The 19863-nt window shown below is 38.1% G+C and overlaps 2 protein-coding genes across 20 annotated transcripts in view; one reads left to right on the top strand and one right to left on the bottom strand.

Annotated features, from left to right (window-relative positions):
- The window catches only part of lrrfip1a (leucine rich repeat (in FLII) interacting protein 1a), a 60037-nt gene extending 48344 nt beyond the window's left edge, over window positions 1–11693 (bottom strand). For all 19 annotated transcript variants that reach the window (XM_042494341.1, XM_042494343.1, XM_042494342.1 and 16 more), the window contains exon 1: window positions 11111–11693. In XM_042494341.1, the coding sequence (XP_042350275.1) occupies window positions 11111–11200 (90 nt within the window). In that variant the 5' untranslated portion in view covers window positions 11201–11693. The remainder of the gene's footprint in view (window positions 1–11110) is intronic.
- Window positions 11694–14587: 2894 nt separating this feature from the next.
- On the top strand, window positions 14588–19328 carry LOC121949375 (ras-related protein Rab-17-like). The gene is made up of 5 exons (XM_042495041.1): window positions 14588–15050; window positions 16880–17031; window positions 17319–17444; window positions 17561–17654; window positions 18663–19328. Exons 1-5 carry the CDS (start codon window positions 14870–14872, stop codon window positions 18791–18793), a joined length of 684 nt encoding a protein of 227 aa, XP_042350975.1. The 5' UTR covers window positions 14588–14869; the 3' UTR covers window positions 18794–19328.
- Window positions 19329–19863: the final 535 nt, after the last annotated feature.

The raw sequence follows: 19863 nt of genomic DNA, 5'->3' as shown, positions 1-19863 counted from the left end.
TGGTTAGTTCAGGGAAAAAGTTTCTTTGACTCAGTCAGCCATGCATCTAAACCTCAGGCTCCACCACAAACACATGGAACAGCTGTAGAGCTCTCAGCACTGCAAACTAACTGGTTAGCAACTGTGCAGGCTACGTCATGTCAGGAATAAAACAAATAGCATGCTGCAGAGTTTTCTAAAAATAAAACAGGGGAGGCAGCCTTGTTTGAACAGTAACAAAATTCCATGAAACCATCAAAACCAAACCACAGTGTCGGGAATCGTTTCATCTCATGGTTTAACCTTTTCCATAAAATTAATTATGAAATAACCAACTATGTGTTTTATGCCCAGCATGTTGATATTATACAAAATCAAGACAGTGAATCAGGAAAACTAGAAAGTCCTCAACCTTTCCTCTCCTGGAGCTTTGGGTCTTCCTACAAAAACGCTATGACGTATGACGTACTGTATGTGACCTTGATTTGAGATATTCTGGTTGCCCACATGTTTCCAATTGGTTCCACACTGTGGGGCCCTGCCTGTTTTTCCTTGTGGGAGTAATGGGAAGCTTCTTGTAGTCTGAATGTGGTGCTTCAGGCAGCAGCAGTTTATGTTGCAACTCTCACTGCCAAAGCATGATGGGAGTAAGAAATACCTCAAAGGAAGTTACACAATGCAGCTCTGTGACCGGAGTGAATCATAACAGGAGATCGGTTGCAGAGAGGAATTTCTGTGACATGTTTATTTCCAAAAGATGATTTATTTCTTTGAGCTAAATTCATTGTGCCACCCTCTTTCAAACACATAGTGTTCACTCCTCACCTCTGGGCAGTGACACCCAAGTTTGGGAGGGTTACATGACTTGCTCACTGATGGGGTTTAGTAAAGAGAGACTGTGACAGGATGTGCCTTCAGGGATTCACCGAGTTTACAAGTGAAGTTTATTCTACACGTCACAGGGAGGACTCCAGCGATTACTATATCTCATTAGAGACAAATGTTTCCCACACCACTCCTCTTCACCAGTCACCTAATGTCCTCCTCTTGCTTGACCACAATTATTGAAAGTAATTTTGGAGAAAAGCAACCAAATAAATGTTGTGGCATGTAATGGACAACGGTGATTTGGTATCATTATGTATGTGTGTAGCTGATGACAGGTGATTTATGTCTGTGTGTCATGCATTTATAGACACGGGAGAGTAGGACTCCCTCGGATCCTTAAAAAAAAAAAAAGTCTCAAAAGAGAGATCCAGGGTTCCAGGGTCCACTGGTGAAACTGGCCACATGACCCTCTCTGTTTTTTGGGGGGCATTTTATGCCAATATTGAATTGATGTAGCTTCGAATAAACGTCACACAGGATGATGGAACCAATAAGTTTTGTGTTTTGTCTCCATGGGGTCTCAGAACAGAGGATCCTCTGGACGACATGAAGAAGTGCAAATCCAACAAAATTTCCAAATTCTATTTAACCAAACCAACCACCTCGCAGTTGAAAACTGTATATCTGGCAGCATTGTTCAGCTGCTGCTTCGGTCACATGTTCACATGAACATCTCTCTTTTGTGAAAAAACAACAATGCATTTGGTTTTGGCAAACATAAATGATTCATGCGGTTACTTGTAGAGCATGGAAGTGAGATGGATGCATTCTATACCAAATGAGAGCAGACAGACTTTAAGTTGTCCACTTGTGATTACATTACCCAAGACACATGTTAAGACCAGGTCTGAACAGGGCCAGAGTGCATCCCCATCCTCAGAGTACCTGGTTTGATAAACTCTAATACCTGCACTCACTCTCCACTGAGCCCCATCCCCCACTGTTCCCAAAGCTTTGGGAGAAACGCAGTGGTGGTGAATAAACAGGAAGGAGTTTGTGATAACAATCTGCACGGGCTGTGCGTGTTATGATGTCATCAAGAGGAAGCCAACACACACAGAGCCTCAACTTCCTTTTAAGGAGACGTGAGTCAGGCGAGCCAAATCGCACTGAAGGCAGTGGTTTGTGTATACATACAAATCAGGAAATACACAGGCAATTGTTTGGACCATTAATGTGTTTTAAAGTACTTCATGGTATAATGGGTGTTCACTGGGAAATGTCAGTCTGCTCCAGCCAAGTTCTGGGTGGCACAGCTGTGTGATTCAACTGAATGGAGGAAGCTCAAAATGCCTTGTTTAGAAGTGAAGCACATTTCAACAACTTAATGAAACCAAGTGCTTAGATTGGACGGGGATACAGTTACCAAACATCACCATTTATTTAGTGTGTTTTTTTAACTTTTGGCTGTCATTGTGTAAATGTGTTTGTCTCCAGCATTAAAGATGAACTTGCATGGCTGCATGAGGGACAATGGCTTTCTCGCTTGTTCCCTCGACTGTATTAGAGAAAAGGGGATTGTGTGGTGGGCTTCCCCTTCCTCTCCGTCAAGCCCCGGACTAATCCTCTCTAAATGCTCAGTTCTTCTCGACGCTTCACTGAGCGTCTGATAACCTCCCAGCACCAACCTGGTGACCTAATCCCCACTTAAGACTGTCTCAAAGTCACGCACACAAAACAGACCATCAACACACACCTGAAGAGCTGTGGACTGAGCAAAACTGATGAAGAAGTATTGGTTCCCTATGAATGACAGGGACTAGAGACAACAGAAATCCTGTATACTGGGTAATTATGTGGGAGTAATCTTTAAATAGACTAGGATTCAAGTACAACACATCCTAAAACATTACGGCGCGACACAGATTTGTTCAATTTTCTTCTTGTGTATAATAAATGTCACCAATGTATCCATCTATGACTATCTATCTATCTATCTATCTATCCATCTAATGACTGTGGAGCAAATTGTCAAAGTCACACAGGTATCAGCTCAGCTTGACGGCCGTATTAAAGAAGTATTTCACTGCTGGACAGATGGCCTGCTAGTAAAACTGGAATATCTCTGCAGTAGAAAGACACAAATACTTCTGAATTTGGTACTAAACAACAGGAGAAAAAAAGAGAAAAAGAACACTTTTGCTCAAGACGTAGAAACCTACAACCACCACACCAAATAACGCCCCCACTGGGTAACTTCCTGCAAACTTTTATGTTGAAACAATCAGATATTACTTGTATACTTTGCTTGTATACTCTATGTCTGCAGTGGCGGCATGGATGGTGGACAATGTGAAAATGATGGGATGGAGGATTTACTTCTTCACATACTACCCCCGTATCCCTTCATCTGCTGTCCTCCGTGTCAAACCTCTATGAGCATTCACACTGTAGAAGTGTGTGCATCAATGCAAATTATCACACTAACCTCACTATAGACCTGTCAGTCACTTTTAACACTTTGGCCCAGTGCAAAATATCTCAACTAGCAGATCTGTCATGGTATTCCATCTGAAAGTTGTGATATTTCAGTCTGACCTAAGGTGGTGGACCGACCGTCAGACAGACAGACAGACCAATATTGCATCACTAGAGCCACACAGGTTACATGTCAAACAGAATCCATAACAAATATGAATGAGACTGTAAGACAGTACTGATTTTCAAAAGTAGAGGTGGATTTTTTCAACTCTTTCACCTTTAAATTTCCCAACTGAGCAAAACTGTAAAATAAATGTCCTGCTGGCTTTTGCTCTAGTGCCATGACAGAACAAACAAAGCACATTTGGCAAGGACATCAAACACATACGTGGAGTATTATGAGGGTGAGCAGATAGTACATGAAAGTTTTGTTACCTTTTATGATTACCAAGTAACATGATTTTAAACTCAATTAGGGACTGTGTCAAACAACTGAAGGGTTAAACAGGTGACCAGCTTTAGTATCCACCAGTTTCCTCCAACTCTGACGATGGCTATAGATACAATAGTTTTCTCACTGTATGATGATGTTGTCAGATACCTGTGTATTCTCTTTCTGATCATTACTGTGATTACTTGAACCAAAAATACTTACAGTTTAAATTAAACCCCCCAAAAGTCTTAAAGGCCACGTCAAATGTTATTCAGTGTTGCTCAGCTGTGTGGCACTGTGTTGCTAAGCACAGCGTGCACAGTGCACAGGTGGAGGTGAGAGGTTCATTCAAGTAAGGCAGTGTGGTGAAAAATGGATCTTACCCAAGACCTCTTTGCATTTGTTGGTGCACATTAAAATATGACTGAGTTTCAGTGACTGTTGTTGACATACTGACTGAAACTGCTGACTGCTGAGTTGGCTTTTATGTTTTGAATTGCATTTAACAAGCATTTTTTTGTACTTTTACTAATTTCTTGCTAATTTTTGTAATATTTCTTTTTTTTAATTACTCATTGCATTTTTCCCAGGTTTTGAAAGAAATCAAGCCAATTTGATCAGGTTTGAAAGGGTTACAGTAAAAAACTATATGTATAATTATCATAATTCCATATTTAAAGCTTAAGAGCTTTTTGACAAGTCTTGTTTACCTTGTTTATTTTTATTATTATTTTTCCTTATTTATTTTACCAATTCTCAGGCAATTTTCTTAAAGTAAAGTCAAAGTAAAGCTTGTGTCTCAGCCATGGCTGTGTAGCTATGGCCTACATGTGGGCCAAGTTGGGTCAACAGCTATATTTATGATGTTACTCTATTTTAAACAAAGCATGGTTATAGATGTGCAACTTTTATATACATTCCATATAGCTTACATTACAGTGTTACTGGCTGTATTGAAAGCAAGAATGAGTGTATGTTTTTAGAGTGTGAACAGGAGTGTGTGTGTACTAAATAACCTTGACTGTAATCGACTATTTTTCAGAGCGATATCAACACTTGTTTTGACTTTCCAAGACATTTAGGAACATAAATCTAGAAACCACTGACCAATGTTTATCATGGGCGTCAACAAGATAAATTTAACAGCATTCACAAGCCAAGCATGTGCTGATGAACAAACACAGCCAGATTTACACTAGGACACAAAAAGCTGAGTGTGATCTTTGGATATACTGCAGTGAGAGTTCACCTCGGGCTGAATTCCAGGATATTACTGTGATAATTAATGTCTGAAATCAAACTGAGGGCCAAAGCTGGTTAACTGTGGTACATTGAGCTTAAAGGTAACCACCTCTAACCACAAATGGTGATGGTTGAAAGACTGGCAGGAGCACTCTGGTAGACACAAAGCCACTAAAAAGAGCATTTCATAGTATTATTATCTAATTATTAAGGATATTTGGCACATGCATGTTTTTTATTTTTTATTTCTGAGTGGAACTTATTTAAACTGTTCTTCACTGAGTCAATGTCAGGTTGCCACCTAGCAACAATCATTTCCACTGACAGGACTGTCCTGCTGTTAATACATTTGCACACTTAAGCTTCTGTTAGATACAGTATGAAATATTTAATGTGGTTGGTGGTTATTAGCTTTGTAAGCATCGATTAACCCTTTGAAACCTGAAACAACATTACTTGTGTGCTTCTTTCTGGCACCTTTCAAAATTATTAAAACCTTCCAACCTTGAGCAAATTGGTGATTTCTTTCAAAAACAACGGAATAAAAGCAATGGGCAACTTTGTAAGAAATGTTAATCAAATTCTGAGAACTTTTGAAATTTAGAAAATTATTTTGAGAAAACTTTATATATATCATCACTTAAAAATGATGCCAAGTAATCATTATAATTTTTGGAGCACATTTTAAGCAATTTCCTTGCTTGTTTGTTTTTCAACTTATTAAAAAAATATAGTAATTTTAAGGTTATTTTTTTTGTATGTTTTATTAATTAATTTTTGGGTCAATTCATCTTAAATTTCTCATTGCCTCTTTGCATGTTTTGGAGGATATCCAGCCAATTTGCTCAGGTTTTAACGGGTAAATAAATTATTTTTTGAAAGGCTAGAGAAAAAAATTTAGGGAAAAATGAAAAATGTCTAATTATTATAATTTCATATTTAAAGTTATATTACAAACATATAACTTTAAAGCACAATTTCCATGTAATTTTACCTTTTTTTTTTTACTATGTTTTTCTTTTTTCTTTCTTTTGTATTTATTTATTTATTTATTTTTACTCATTTTAAGGCTTTTTCCCTTGAAATTTTTTTTTTTTTTTTTTTTACTAATTTCTTGCTATATTTTGAGTCATTTCTTTTTCATTTCTCATTGCTTTCTTCCCATGTTTCTGATAAAAATCAAGCCAATTTCGTTATTTATTATTGGATTAAACCACTAAATTAGTTGCCAGTTAGTGAGTTTACTGTTCCATCAATGCTCTCTCATTATTTTTCTTAGTTTGAATTGTGGTTTACAGGACACACCAAAACCCAGCACCACAAGGGCTAAAATCACTGACTGTTTGAAGAGCTGAGGTTCAACTTCCTACCTGAGAGAAACATAGAAGGTAAAAAATTCACCAAAGGGAGTCTGTTACATGTCAGCAACTGGAACACATGTCGGTCCACATAATAAACTGCATCACAGACACTTCTACTGTAAAACCACCAAAGCCAGATCAGCCTCTCACATGTAGATGTGATGGACTGATATTCAGAAGTACGTAAACAGGCAAAAATCCCCAACAGCAAGTTCTAACATGTGAGGATTTGATTAATCCTTTTTTACCAAATTTTCCCCTTGTCCTCAGAGCTTTGTGATGAACTGGCTGGTAAATCACCAAAACCAAAAGCTGCAGTTGGAGCCTGCTCATAACAGCTGACTGTTATGAACAAACATGAACAGATATTTTTTGTCAAACCAAAATGATGATGATGATGTTTTCTTATAAAGTTTTAAAGTTTGAACGGGCTCCGCACAACATTCAGTGTGACAGCAGCATTCATGAAATATAGTAAAAAAAACAGTGTTTACCATTAATAACCAATAACCCAAAACCCTGTTTTCCCTGTCTACACTTCAACACTGAAAACAAACAGAGTTTCTGAAAGTCTTTACCCTGGAAGGAGTCTTATGAAAAGTCTGTTCCGGTTAAAAAAAAAAAAGAAAAAAAAAGAAAGAAAGCTACTTTTAAAAATACCAATGCATGTGTGGACTAGGCCTTAGTTGATGACAGGTTAAGGGGTATCAAAGTGATTACAGCTCATCCAGAGAGGAACATGAATGTATGTACTATCTTTAAACAGTCAAGTTAAGTCAATTTGTCTAATAGTAGTTGAGACATGTCACTACAAACCACATGACAACCTCATGGTAAAAGCATTCATTAAAAAGGCTGTGAATAAGTACATTAATTTTGACACAAATATCAATGACTACTCTGTAATGATTCAGAGTTATGTCACTGCAACTTAAAGACAGCCAACGCCCTGCCCAACCTTTTCACATTACAAACCATTTCAGAGCAGTGAAGGCCAGCCACAGTATGCCAACCTCATGCTCAAATTATTGTTTACAACCATTTTCAAAATGTTTGACATGGGTAGAGAACCAACTCCCTAAAGTACAGAATAACTAACCCTCTGGTATTCTGTACTGACATTCTTTCCTGCTGTGTGGTCGTCTCCCACTGGGTCCACGCTAAGTCCGATTTACAGTGTCTCTGGACATTATGTTACTCAGGGAAGTAGAGAGATCAGCAGCAATATACGCTGACGGACCACATTCACATCTTAAAACATCAGCTTAAACTACCATCTCCACCCCTCTGCTTTACACAGACAATCCCTCTGCAACAAACAACTCCACACAGCAACTTCCTGCTGTTTTCATTCTTCCTTGCTGGTGGGATGGCCAGTTAGTGGGCCAATTCCCTCCTCCTCCTCCTCCTCCTCCACCACCATCCCCATCCCCCACCCACCCACAGGCTCAATCTAAAACTGGGGTGCAGCAACAGCTGATCTTTCAGGAGCGTCTATTTTTAAAACGCTTTTGCAGAACGGGCCAACTCATCAGGGCTGACATACCATCCTGTCAAAGCACTGCCAGTGAGGGACTTGACCCCTCTGCTACTTAAAGGCACAGACTTTCTCTCTGCTGCACACATGTGACAGATAACTGGCCACAATTACTGTTTTGCTGTTGTTGAGTTGTGCCTCACTACCACAAGAAACAGATGAGGATTAATTTATCAAGAAAAATCTGCCGCAATAATCCTCGGTTTACAGCCTGCAGGCTGAATCTGGCCACCCACAGGGTGCTGTGTGTCTCCCCCAACCATTTTCTAATTGACAATTAAGTGACTCTCACTCACAGTTGTTTTTGTACTTTTAGTGTCCCTAAGGTGAAATCCTAGAAACGTCCCAAAATCAGAGAAATGCCCTAAAATTCTAAAAATGTCCTAAAATCTGTGAAATGAACAAAAATTCTAGAAACGGCCTAATATCCATGAAATGTCCTTTAGTCCTAGCAATGTCCAATATTACAGGAAATGTAGAAAAGTACTTATCCTAGAAAGGTCCTTACATCCTAGAAACATCCTTAAAGTTCTAGGAATGTCCTAAATCTGTGCAATGTCCTTAAAACCTGAAATGTACATAAATCCAAGAAACTTGCTTAAAACATCCTAATGTCCATGAAATGCCCTTACATGCATCTTAGAAACATCAAAAAAAAAAAAAAAATCCCAGGAATACCCTGAAATGCTGCAAATGTTCTACAACCCCTGAAACATCCTAAAATCCTAGAAACATGTAATGGGCTGCTACCACTGGCTCCTGGCCTCCTGTCATTTTGCAAAGGTTTCCCACCACACAAAGCACATTGTGTATCACTGATCTACTGTTTGGATGCTGCTGCTGCTGACTAACTGAGTATGAGCTCTGTCAAACACCTCAATCCTCAGCCCGGTAACACTCCTACCACTTTGAATAGACTACATCAAGAGCTGATTGCCAGTTCCAGGAATGTGCAACCTCAGACACACTCCTGCAGAGGAAACAGGCAGCTACGCAGTTAACTGAAGATAACATTCAAACATCCAAACCTCTGTAGGCTTTGGCACCGTTAGCACAGCCAGTCACAGGTAAAAAGTAATGACAAAAGAGTGTTTGCATGTCAGTTAAGAGTGACATGCAAATTTGCTGAAACATCCGGGTTGGGTAAGCACAGGCCCAACTTCCTCCCAACTGAAGAAAGCTCATCAAAGCTGCCCTGAAATGGGTTAATAGCTATGACTGCAGAGTATGCAGGGGAGAGACACACAAGTTGCAGACAAACTTCTGCACACTGTCTAACTAATGATTTTAATGTGATGTTTTGGTAACCTTTATCAGATAAACAGTTTACCCACTTAACCCTAACAGTTTGCCAGATAAATGATGATGAATATTTTCCAGTCCAGTTTTTGACTAACACAATAATTTGACTTTCACTAACATCATGTAAATGTATTGAATGTAAAAAACACTCAAATTTTTGTCGGATATCAGGCAGCGGGATCCACGGCCATCAATTTGTAATTGTTGCATTATGCATGAAAGAAATGCAAGAAAGAAATGATACATAAGTTGTTAGGAATTCAGTATTTCACAAATATGAATGTTAACATTGTCAAAGAAAGAGGCAAAATGTTGATTTATAACAGTAATTGTCAGGTTATTCTTTGTTTTTAGTACATACTTGGTATTTCGCTTTGATATTAAACCCAAAATATTGCTTTTTTTTCCCCTACAGGGTTTAACACCTCAAGGGTATGTGTGGACATAAGAGGTGCAGATGATCACACTTCAAACAGGCTAACCTAAGTCCTGCAGACACACTAGACATTATTCCTACAACAAAACATTTATTTATCCTACTCATCATAATAAAGAGATTAGAAACCTTGAAACAGCTTAAACCTGTCACAGCATGACTTCAGCAGCTGTTAGAAACAACTGTGTGTGAGTGCAGCCAACTTCAGTCTTGCATTATTGAGGGGTAGCCCAACACTTCCTGCAGGTTAGCACATGAAAGGCTTATTTTTCACAGTACAATAAACCATTTTAATCAGCTGTGAGTCCAAAAAGAAAGAGCTGCAACTACAAAGCTTCCAGACAGATCTTGCTACAGTGATTAACCATCACATCAATAGTGTCTAAGTGAAAACATTAAATTAATGTTTTGACATCTCTGCTATTGTTTGCTTGACTGATACACCAGTTTTTCAATATATTAGCCAAGAGCTGCCCTGTCCTTAATACCAATCATCACACTATAGATAAACATCCTTGCAGCTATTCCAACCTGCAGTCACTTGTTATTTCTCCCTTAAGGTATTTATTATTTCTCTTATTAATTGTTCATGTTCAGAAAACTTCATTACTGAAAGGACAGTTCAGGTGTTTTTGAGTACACTTGGTTGCCTCACACAATATTTTAAATAAGTGCAAGTTATGTTATTATCCCATGAGCATGCACATGCGCACAGGCAAACTTTTTATTTCAGACAGTTGTGAACTAAAAGCTTTTCTACATGTAAAAAAAATTGTTTTACATTATGCCAAGGGTGAAGTAGTTAATAGCACCAAAGAAAAAAAAAACAACCAAAAAACTCACTGTGATATTATTGTACAAAAATGCATATTTTAAGCATGCTTTGCAAAAAGCAAAAATTAATTAGTGAAATTGAATATATTTATAACTGAAATGGTATTGTAAATATAAATAATATCATAACATTTCTAAGCCAATGCATATTTTGAACAAACTTTTTTTATTGAGACATAAGCAAAAGTTACTTTGTTATTATTGTACATATAAATAAATTTACAGCTTTATTGTAAAACAATGCATATATTAAGCAAACTATGCCTATTGAGACAGGGGTCAAGGACAAATCTTAATTTCATTTTTTAAACTATGTTTTTTTTTTTTTAATTAAAAAAAGACTAATAAATCCACCTTGTAGCTTGTAATTTGGTGTGATGATAGGCAATTTATGTCGGTGAAGACACATTAAAGGACATACATTTTTGGATAAGCTGTGATTTTTGACGTGTTGAAAAATCTGGGGTCACTAAATAGCATGTCAGCAACTTTCAGTCACTCAAACACCAAAGATATTGGGGGACGAACCCATCTGTCAGTATGTAGGTTTTGGGGTCATATCTTACCAAGTAACATAAGGTCTTTGAGAGGCTGGGGACTGAGACAAGGCCACTTTTGACTGTTTTGTCTCTCATTTCTGAAGCATTTCTTCAACGTTTGACAAATTCTCCACTCACCTCTCTCGCAATGAGGTTTAGTGCATCGTCCTCTGCCGTCGACCTCTCCTTCTTGGTGGATCTTTTCCGTCCTGTGCCCTGAGTCCCCATGTTTTCTCTCCACTCACCGACTGTCACACTTATGGTCCAAAAGCGCACCGAATAATCCCAGCAGAGCGGCAGCTAGCGAACTCAGAGGCTCTCATGTGTCGCTAAAATATGAAGTTAAATGCGAGGAGATAAAACAAACCGTGGCTGGTCGCGTTCACAGCGTGGGTCATCGCAATACATCCGTTTTCACACTTCTTCCTGTGTTTGAGGAGCGACGCACAAACTCGCGAGCGTTTCAAACTGGCAGCATCTGCCCCACGTGCACTTCTGGTGCGTTTACTAGCACGCTCAGTCAGAGCCGTTCACAGTAGTCTGCTCGCTTACCTTTAAACCCGTGTCCCTACCTGTGTATCATTCTGTGTACGTACCGTTTAAAAAAAACATTAATTTTAGCTAAATTACCATCATAATGTGTTTAAGAAGACTGGCGTTTATCTAGCAGCAGTGTGACTCCACCACCTGAAGGATCTACAACAGGAGACGCGAACCTGTCACAAACTTCAAAGCCTGTGCTCACTCAAGATGCGTTTACGTGTCCTCGGATATATGCGGTACAATCAGGGGCGTTTCTGGGATTTGAAAACATTGGGGGCTTAGTCTCCTCTTTGATGAACACACTCTATTTTGATGCTTTTTTCAATGTACTCTGGCACCTTGTTTACCATGTTTTTAAAAAAAGAGTTATGATTTGTGATGTTTTAAAGAAAATGTAGTTTTGTAGTTTATTTGTATATCTATTTTTACTTTTTCCACTTTCCCTATGTTATATTATTTAAATCATTTATTCTCTCTTTATGTGGGACCTAATTGATTGAAGTGGAAATTTGATTCTGATTTTGAATATCCTTGACATAATAGAGATGGCTTTCTTAATTGGGAATCTAATGGAAATTTACTTCAACCGTGATGCTTTCTCTCCCCCTTCCTTCTTCCCCCTTTCTTCTTCTTCTTTATAAATTCATTTGTTTATTTTATTGTTATTTTTTTTAATTCATTCACTCTTGTACAAACGTGTCTTTTGGTTTGTACTTTCATTTGTCTTTAAATGATCATTTTGTTATGATTTATTATCACAAATACAGGGTTGATGTATAGCTTTTGTAACTGTCTTTTATTTGGTAAATCTTCTGGCTACCAAAAAAAAAGAAATTTAAAAAAGAAAAGTAACAGTTGTGAGTAGGGACAACATTTTGTAACTGCTATCATTAAAATTGTATTGTATTGACTAGAGTTGGAAAATAGTATGTGTTTGTGGTAAAAACGGCAGAATCAAACAAGGTACATTTAGCCATTAAGATTGTTAAATCCTGGGGTTTTTATCATTATTAAGGACTGTTCATCATTTATGTTAGGAAGGGGCTGGTGCAAAAAAGGAGGCATGTCAAATAATTCTTTAAGCAATGGGGAGGGAAGGTGAATTGAAAAAAAAAAACAACAAAAAACGGACACTATTTTAGGCCCCAAATTAAGCATTTTAAGTGGGAAATTTGAGCTTCCAGAGTTTACACAAAGCCCTTGAACGCAGCATCAACCTCTGTCTGGGGACTCCATGTTCAGGGTTTGAGTTTCAGCCAGAAGCCACAGCTCCTGCCTGGGCTATCGCACTCTCTCACACCCCCTCTGCTATTTATAATGATGACCAGCAGAATCTAAAAACAGTCCTCAGTTTCTTAAAGAGCTAGACAATACCTTCGTCTGAATGAGCCACATCACACACTCTTGATGTCGTGGTCCAGTATACAGTGTGTGGGATTCTTAATGGGGAGTTGACAGTGACCTCACTGTTCACTTTTTATATCTTGTGGTACTTTTCAATCATTTGAAACTCTTTTAATACAGAAAACCCCCCTTTTATGTCAGCCTTTATATCATATTATGATTATCAGGTCAATGAATTTGACATGAAGCACTTTGTTTTGCAATTTTACAGGAATACAACTTTTAGGGTAATTCTTGAAGCAACTTTTGCATTTTATTGAAATGAGGCTGAATTACACGTGATGTTTGAGACAATCCTGACCATCTTTACATTGCCTTAGGGACTGTTCTTTTTATTGTTGTTTGTTTGCTTTTGCTTTGGATAGTATCCAAAGCTAAAAGCTTTTTTTTTTTTCTTTTTTTTTGAGCCTGCGAGTGACTTGGGCAATAATGCATGGCCCTCCCTCCACCATAAGGAAGTTATTAGATTTTAAATCATTTGATGTTTGAAAGTCTTTTAGTTTTTATCTTTTTGATATTAGATGTAGAATAAAGAGATTTTGATGAAATATCAATATCTTAAGCTCAACTTTATTTTTTCTTTGGGGTTATTTCCTGACAAAAGTGTTGGTTCCACATGATCTATTTAAGGACCATTGGAAATATGGAAATCCACTGATAATATCTGCTTTTACAGTTTCTGGCTATGATAAATGGTATAATCTTTTCTGGAAAAATTGTCAGTAAAATAAATATAAAATACAGAAATTTAAAGTTGAATATACCCTCCCTCATCCAAAATAAAAAAAAGAATCAAGTCCCTCCTCCCTTCAATGATTAGTTGACATGCCCCCTTTTTTGCACACCACCCCATCCCCTCTGATAAGTAATGAACAGTCCCTTACTGATAAAACTTCATTATGACTGAGCACACCATGACGTATCACTACTAGTATTATTACTGTATAGTTAGATACAATTACACTATGAATATGTGTATACCATAATATAGTTTGTATTATTCAACGACAACAGCATTTTGTATTTGTGGCGCTAACTGGGCCACAATATTAAAAGATGTATTTAATAAAGATTCATGCTCATATTAACTGTGAGCCCGTCACTTTTTTGAGGAGGTAATATATGCAATGACGCCCTCATGTGTTGAAACAGTGTCATGGAAGGAGATACACAGGAGCAGAAGAGGCCTGCAGACTCACTGTGCAGGTCAACCAGCCTGTAATACTAAAACACAAATAAGGTATACAGTTCTGCGTTTTATTCTTGATGACACACACTTTTTTATTGTTTATTGTATGATGGTAATGTTATTACAGGACATTCATATTTTAAAGCATACTATGTTAAGCAACAATGATATGTCTATAACTTTTTTTTCAACTGTGCTGTTTGGGGTGCATGAATACATGAGTGCATTAGAAAGAAACTGTTTCTGTTTGTATCAGACATGCAGCAGTTGAATTTAAATAGATGAGGAGAAGGGAAACAACAACAAACTTTGGAGAAATACCATGTTTCCCTTTTTATGTAGCTTAAAAATCACCCCATGTGCAGTTCACAATAAACATGACCGTCAATTTAACACTCGTAGCCTTTGTGTGTTTGTGATGAGCACTAATAGTCAAGCGTGCACATGAGTTTTATTTTAGGTTGGGCTGGAAAGTTTTATGGCTCAGTTGAGGGTGTAAACAAGGAAGTGAAATTATGCTGTTGGCCTTTTACAAGTCAAGACTGGACTTTGGTTTTACTTCTATTTTCTGTAAAACAAGGTGAAGCCTCAGACTGTCACAACAAAGACGACACATTAATGCTTCTATACAGTTTGGAGCAGCTGTTGCTTCTCAGCTGTAAAAAGACTCACCACTGAATGAGGACTTGAGGACCTTCTTGGACTTTTTCTGTCTTGTTCATGTGTAATTTCACACTCTTTTGGAGTTACGTGAACTTTTGATGGGGGAGAAGCTCCCGAGGGGGCCAGCAGGAGCCCAGCTCCAGACGGACACTTTGAGGAGACCAGTGCGGACCCTCAGGGTTAAGATGGTACTTCTGGGAAGTTCTGGTGTTGGAAAGTCCAGCCTGGCACTACGATTTGTCAAGGATGACTTCAGGAGTACATCACCTACTGTGGGCTGTGAGTTCACTCCAGACTTGGGATTGCAGGGGGAGATATCAGAGTGAAATTCATATCTGTCAAAAGTTCCTTATAAGATAATGATTATCTGTGTGGAACATTTTGACATTTTGTGAAAACTCTTGCTGAGAGTTAGATTAAAAGATCCATAGCATTCTCATGTCTGTATGGTAAGCAGATTCAAATTTGCATTTCCTTGGACAGCGATGGAATGACTTTGCCCTACTTCTCCTATGATTGGCTAATACTCTTTGTTTTCATTGGCTGGATTGGTAAGGTTTAGGCAAGACAAGAGGGATTGGCTGGGTTAGAGTAAGAATGTCAGGGTCCGTCCACAGGAAGAACTACAACTATAACTACAACTACAACTATAACTATAACTATAACTATAACGATAACTATAACGATAACCAAACTAAAACCAAACTATAACTTTAACTGTCACTAAAACCAAACTATAACTATATCTACAACTATAACCAAACTATAACTGTAACTATAAATGTAACCAAACTATAACTTTAAGTATAACTATAACCAAACCATAACTGTATCTACAACTATAACCAAACTATAACCACATTATAACTGTAACGATACAAATCATTTCAACTCAAGTACCTAGTCCACACAACTGTAACTACACCGAAAGTGGCAAATAATGTTGTTTTGATCACTCCTACAGCGATTTCATGAATGGTAGACATACTTACAGCTAATCAGAATCTGTTTTATCTAGACGACACCTCCAGCATAGATCCTACCATCTAATTTGGACCACAAAATGTATGTTTTTATTTTGAAAAAGATGTATGAAGCTGTGGACTATTTTGCTGTTTTGTTTTCTTTTTTTTGTATTCCTGTGAATTTAGTCATCAATAATTGTTTAGTCTCCCTGACAGCTATCAGATGGCAGAAAAAAGTCCCTAGTGTTGATCAAAAAGCATCACCTTAATATGATGATTTATAGGCTACATAATGAATTTAGAATTTAGATCCAAATCCTCTGAATATAAAGTGTTCAATTTGGGTGTCATCAGCACATTTCAGGGACATTTTTCTACAGAATAAAGTTTCAGGAGTGCTTACAAAATTGGCTTCTTAACTGCAGCTAATCTTTCTTTTGGATTTAAGAACAACCTTTAACATGGTATAATCACTGAGTCACAGCTATATAAGCTATTATTGGACTGCAGATTGCACAGAAAAGGAATCTGAGCTGATACATCCAGCCAAACTGATAGGGAAACATCATTTTGTGGTCACTCAAAAGAAATGTATCCACTCATTTATGGACATCTCTTTCACAATGAAAGTCAATGGGAAAAAGGCTTTTTGGACCTAATGACATCATGTGACTGATTTGGGAGTAGTAATTTCAGTGTTTAGCCACTTTGAAAATTGGCTTCAAAGGCCGCGGCACTTCTTGGGGGTCTGAGCAAGTGGAGACATGAACACAGAGGAAAGAGAGGAGGGACTCATGCACTAACATGCACCCGCCCCAGCTACCAAAGCAAACAACAGATAAGCTCGGATTACAACACACACAGAGACAGTGATTTAATTCTTTGCTCAGGATGCCATTACTCTACTATAGCTCTAGTAAACAGGGATTTGCTGCTATACAGATGTCATATAATATATATATTATATTATAAATTATACATATAGCATTAATATGATATATTCCAAGTTCTGATCTATTGTTTCTCAAAAACTATCTTTCATAAATCATAAATCACATATATGAAACAGTCAGGACCATCTCTACAGACTCACAGTGAAGAAATGAATCCCTCTCTCTGTCATTGTGCTGTCTGTCCCCTCAGGTGCCTATCTGACCCGGTTGGTGCATCTGAGTGATGTCACGGTTCGTTTTGAGATATGGGACACGGCAGGGCAGGAAAAATACCACAGTGTCACGCCGCTTTACTACAGAGGAGCCCACGCTGCACTCTTGGTCTATGACATCAGCAAAAGGGTAAAAAGAAATAAATTATCATATCACCTCTTTAGAATGATAAGGTTTGATCTGCATTCTGAGCAATTTTGAGATATTTAGCTTTATTTTTTTGTTTTCAATATAGCATAATATTAACCTTTCTTAATAAATAACTTCAAAAAAACAAACACCTCACATAATGTTAACAAACTGTCACAGAATAAGAATTTATAAGTAGCTTAATCTTGACAAAAATGTCAGATGGGACTTTGTAATTATACGGTGGTGGTATCTTGACTGGTGCACCACTGTTTGTGGTCCCACAGGAAACATTTATCAGAGCTCAGGTGTGGCTCAAAGAGCTCGAGAAACAGCACATCCCAGGATCTACCGTCATATGGCTGGTAGGCAACAAGGGAGACCTGGCACAGGATCGACAAATCTCAGTGCAGGTACACACACCAAAAATCACCTTCCTCCATCCCAATCAGTCCTTTTTAAACATGCACATTACTGTATGTTTCAATCTATGATATGCAGTTTCTGCTTTCATGATGTCATTATTCAGGAAGGACAGAGTCTGGCCAGTGACAGGGGCTTATTGTTCACAGAGACATCAGCGCTGTCAGGGGATCAGGTCAGCCAGCTGCTGATAGCTGTAGGTGAGTCAAGGTGCTGCAGGACCTGCAGTACAGAATTTCCCTTCTAGTGATTAATAACGGTTTATCTTATCTCATGTTTTGAGACTTTTATTACTTGAACTCAGCCTCCCAGATGAGCTTTTAGTCTGTGTTTTGCACCAGTTAGTATCAACAAATCAGATGCTTTAACCCTTTCAAAACCGGATTGACATCAATTATCTTTTGCTGTGTTCAGGCACCTTTCACAAGCCATTTAACTTTTTCAGACCTGAGAAAATTGGTATTATGAAAAGAAAGTGCTATTTGTAATATAGCAATATTGTAATATTGTAATTTTAGAATTTGTAAAATAATTGAAATGATATAATTATGAGAATTACACTTTTTTTGACATTTCAGGTACAAATCTAAAGATCTACTTATTTCTTGCAGTTTGCAAGGACAGTTCTTGACAATTTGCTCATTTATATATACTTTTTTTTTTTTATATATACTAATACTTATAACTAACAACTACATTTTTTTCACATCACAATTCATAATTAGTCATAATTAGAAAGTTTAAAAAAAAAAGTTTTTAAGGGTAAATGAGGTGCCAGAGTGCATAAAAAACATCAAATAGACCTTATTCATTATAAAAAAATAATCCGGGGTAAGGATCCCCCTGGATCCCACCTACTGAGGTCTGAATTAGGCCCCTAATGTCCTTAAATCTTACATACTCCCCTGTTTATAAAGTGTGGGTAGAGTGCATGTTTGACAGACTAATCCCTGGGAAAAAAGTCTCACAGACAAAGAAAGACCACAGACTTGCCACTAGATAGCAGTAGATACAAACATGGGCAGAAACGAACCCAAAATATAGTCGACAAATTTATCAGCAGAATGAAAACTATAAAATAATGTCTGTGTTGATCTGAGGTGCCAGTTTTATTTGAAATATTAAACTCCTGGCCTCTAAAATGCCCTCACGTTCTTTTATATTAAAAATGTGAGTGTGCTGTCCGTGGTAACAGTGTTCTCATTCAGCCCACAGAGTGTTGGAGTGTCTCGGGGAGCAGCAGGGAGTTCTGTCAGAGTGGCAGGAGACACCAAATGTGGATCTGCATCACAAAGACACATTCAATCCTTTTGCATCCTGCTGCAAAATTGGACCCTAAAACTCTGTCACTGTCACTTGGACAGCTGCTTGTCCTTTCTGTCTGTCGTCAACATTTTAAAGCTGCACTAGGTAAAGTGGGTGTGAGTACACCAAAACAAATTAAATTAAAGGCTTGTAGATTCTGAATCTGTGCTAAGACGCGGCATTTATCCTGCATTATACATCGTGGTGGAGATTAATCAAGAAACACATTTCAGGTGCGTTACATTAGTAATGGAGGCTATAATCTACTTATTATTATTGTAACATCCCTCAGTGAGCAGGCAGTGAGACGTTTGTCAGTTTTCCTGTCTCCTCTTTATTTTGCCTTGAGTACAGGTAACTGTAGGCTGTAACCAACATCAACACAAAACAGTAGCCTACTGCTCCTAACTCTGCACCAGCCACTCACATAGCTTTCCACATCCAAGACAAACTGTTCTTTCCTCCAACAACACGTCCCGCCCTCACCCCCCAGCCAATCACGGCTGTGCTGACTCCTGTGGCTCACTGTCAGAGGTAGCTTCAAAGCATGTAAATGCTGTCTTCACAGGCTTCACAGGCTTTGTTAGTGTTGCAAAACTGGCAACACTAACAAAGCAGCTGTAAACACAGTCCATTACATTATAAATGCAGGATGAGTCCTTGGTGTTTGTATTACAGTTGCACTCAACAGAGATCTATCTACAACAGTTCTGTTTGTCTGTTTGTTGTACTCAGTGGGTTTAAGATCCCATTGAGTACAATGAGTCCATTGACCCCCCCCCCCCGCCCCCCACTTTCCTGGCCACATGTTCACCTGATACCAATTTGCTTTATTCATTGTCTCCCGCCTGTGATCAAACTGAGCGGAGATCAGTCGGATCTCCACATTCTCTTTTTACACAACAGAGACCCTGTCAGTGTTAATAATGATAATAATAAAAGCAATCCTTTCCACTGAGCAACAATATCCTGAATGCTGCAAGTCTGGAGTTGGGAATGATTTGTTTGTACCTGGGTCAATGAGAACTAGAGAAGCACAGGAGTACTATTGTATAACAAAATAAAAAATTACAAAATTGTCTTACTGGCTGTCACTTTATGCTC

This window comes from Plectropomus leopardus, chromosome 10 (assembly GCF_008729295.1).
Source record: "Plectropomus leopardus isolate mb chromosome 10, YSFRI_Pleo_2.0, whole genome shotgun sequence".
NCBI lineage: Eukaryota > Metazoa > Chordata > Actinopteri > Perciformes > Serranidae > Plectropomus > Plectropomus leopardus.
Note: the sequence above shows the minus strand (reverse complement) of the source record. Positions and strands in the feature narration are given on the sequence as shown.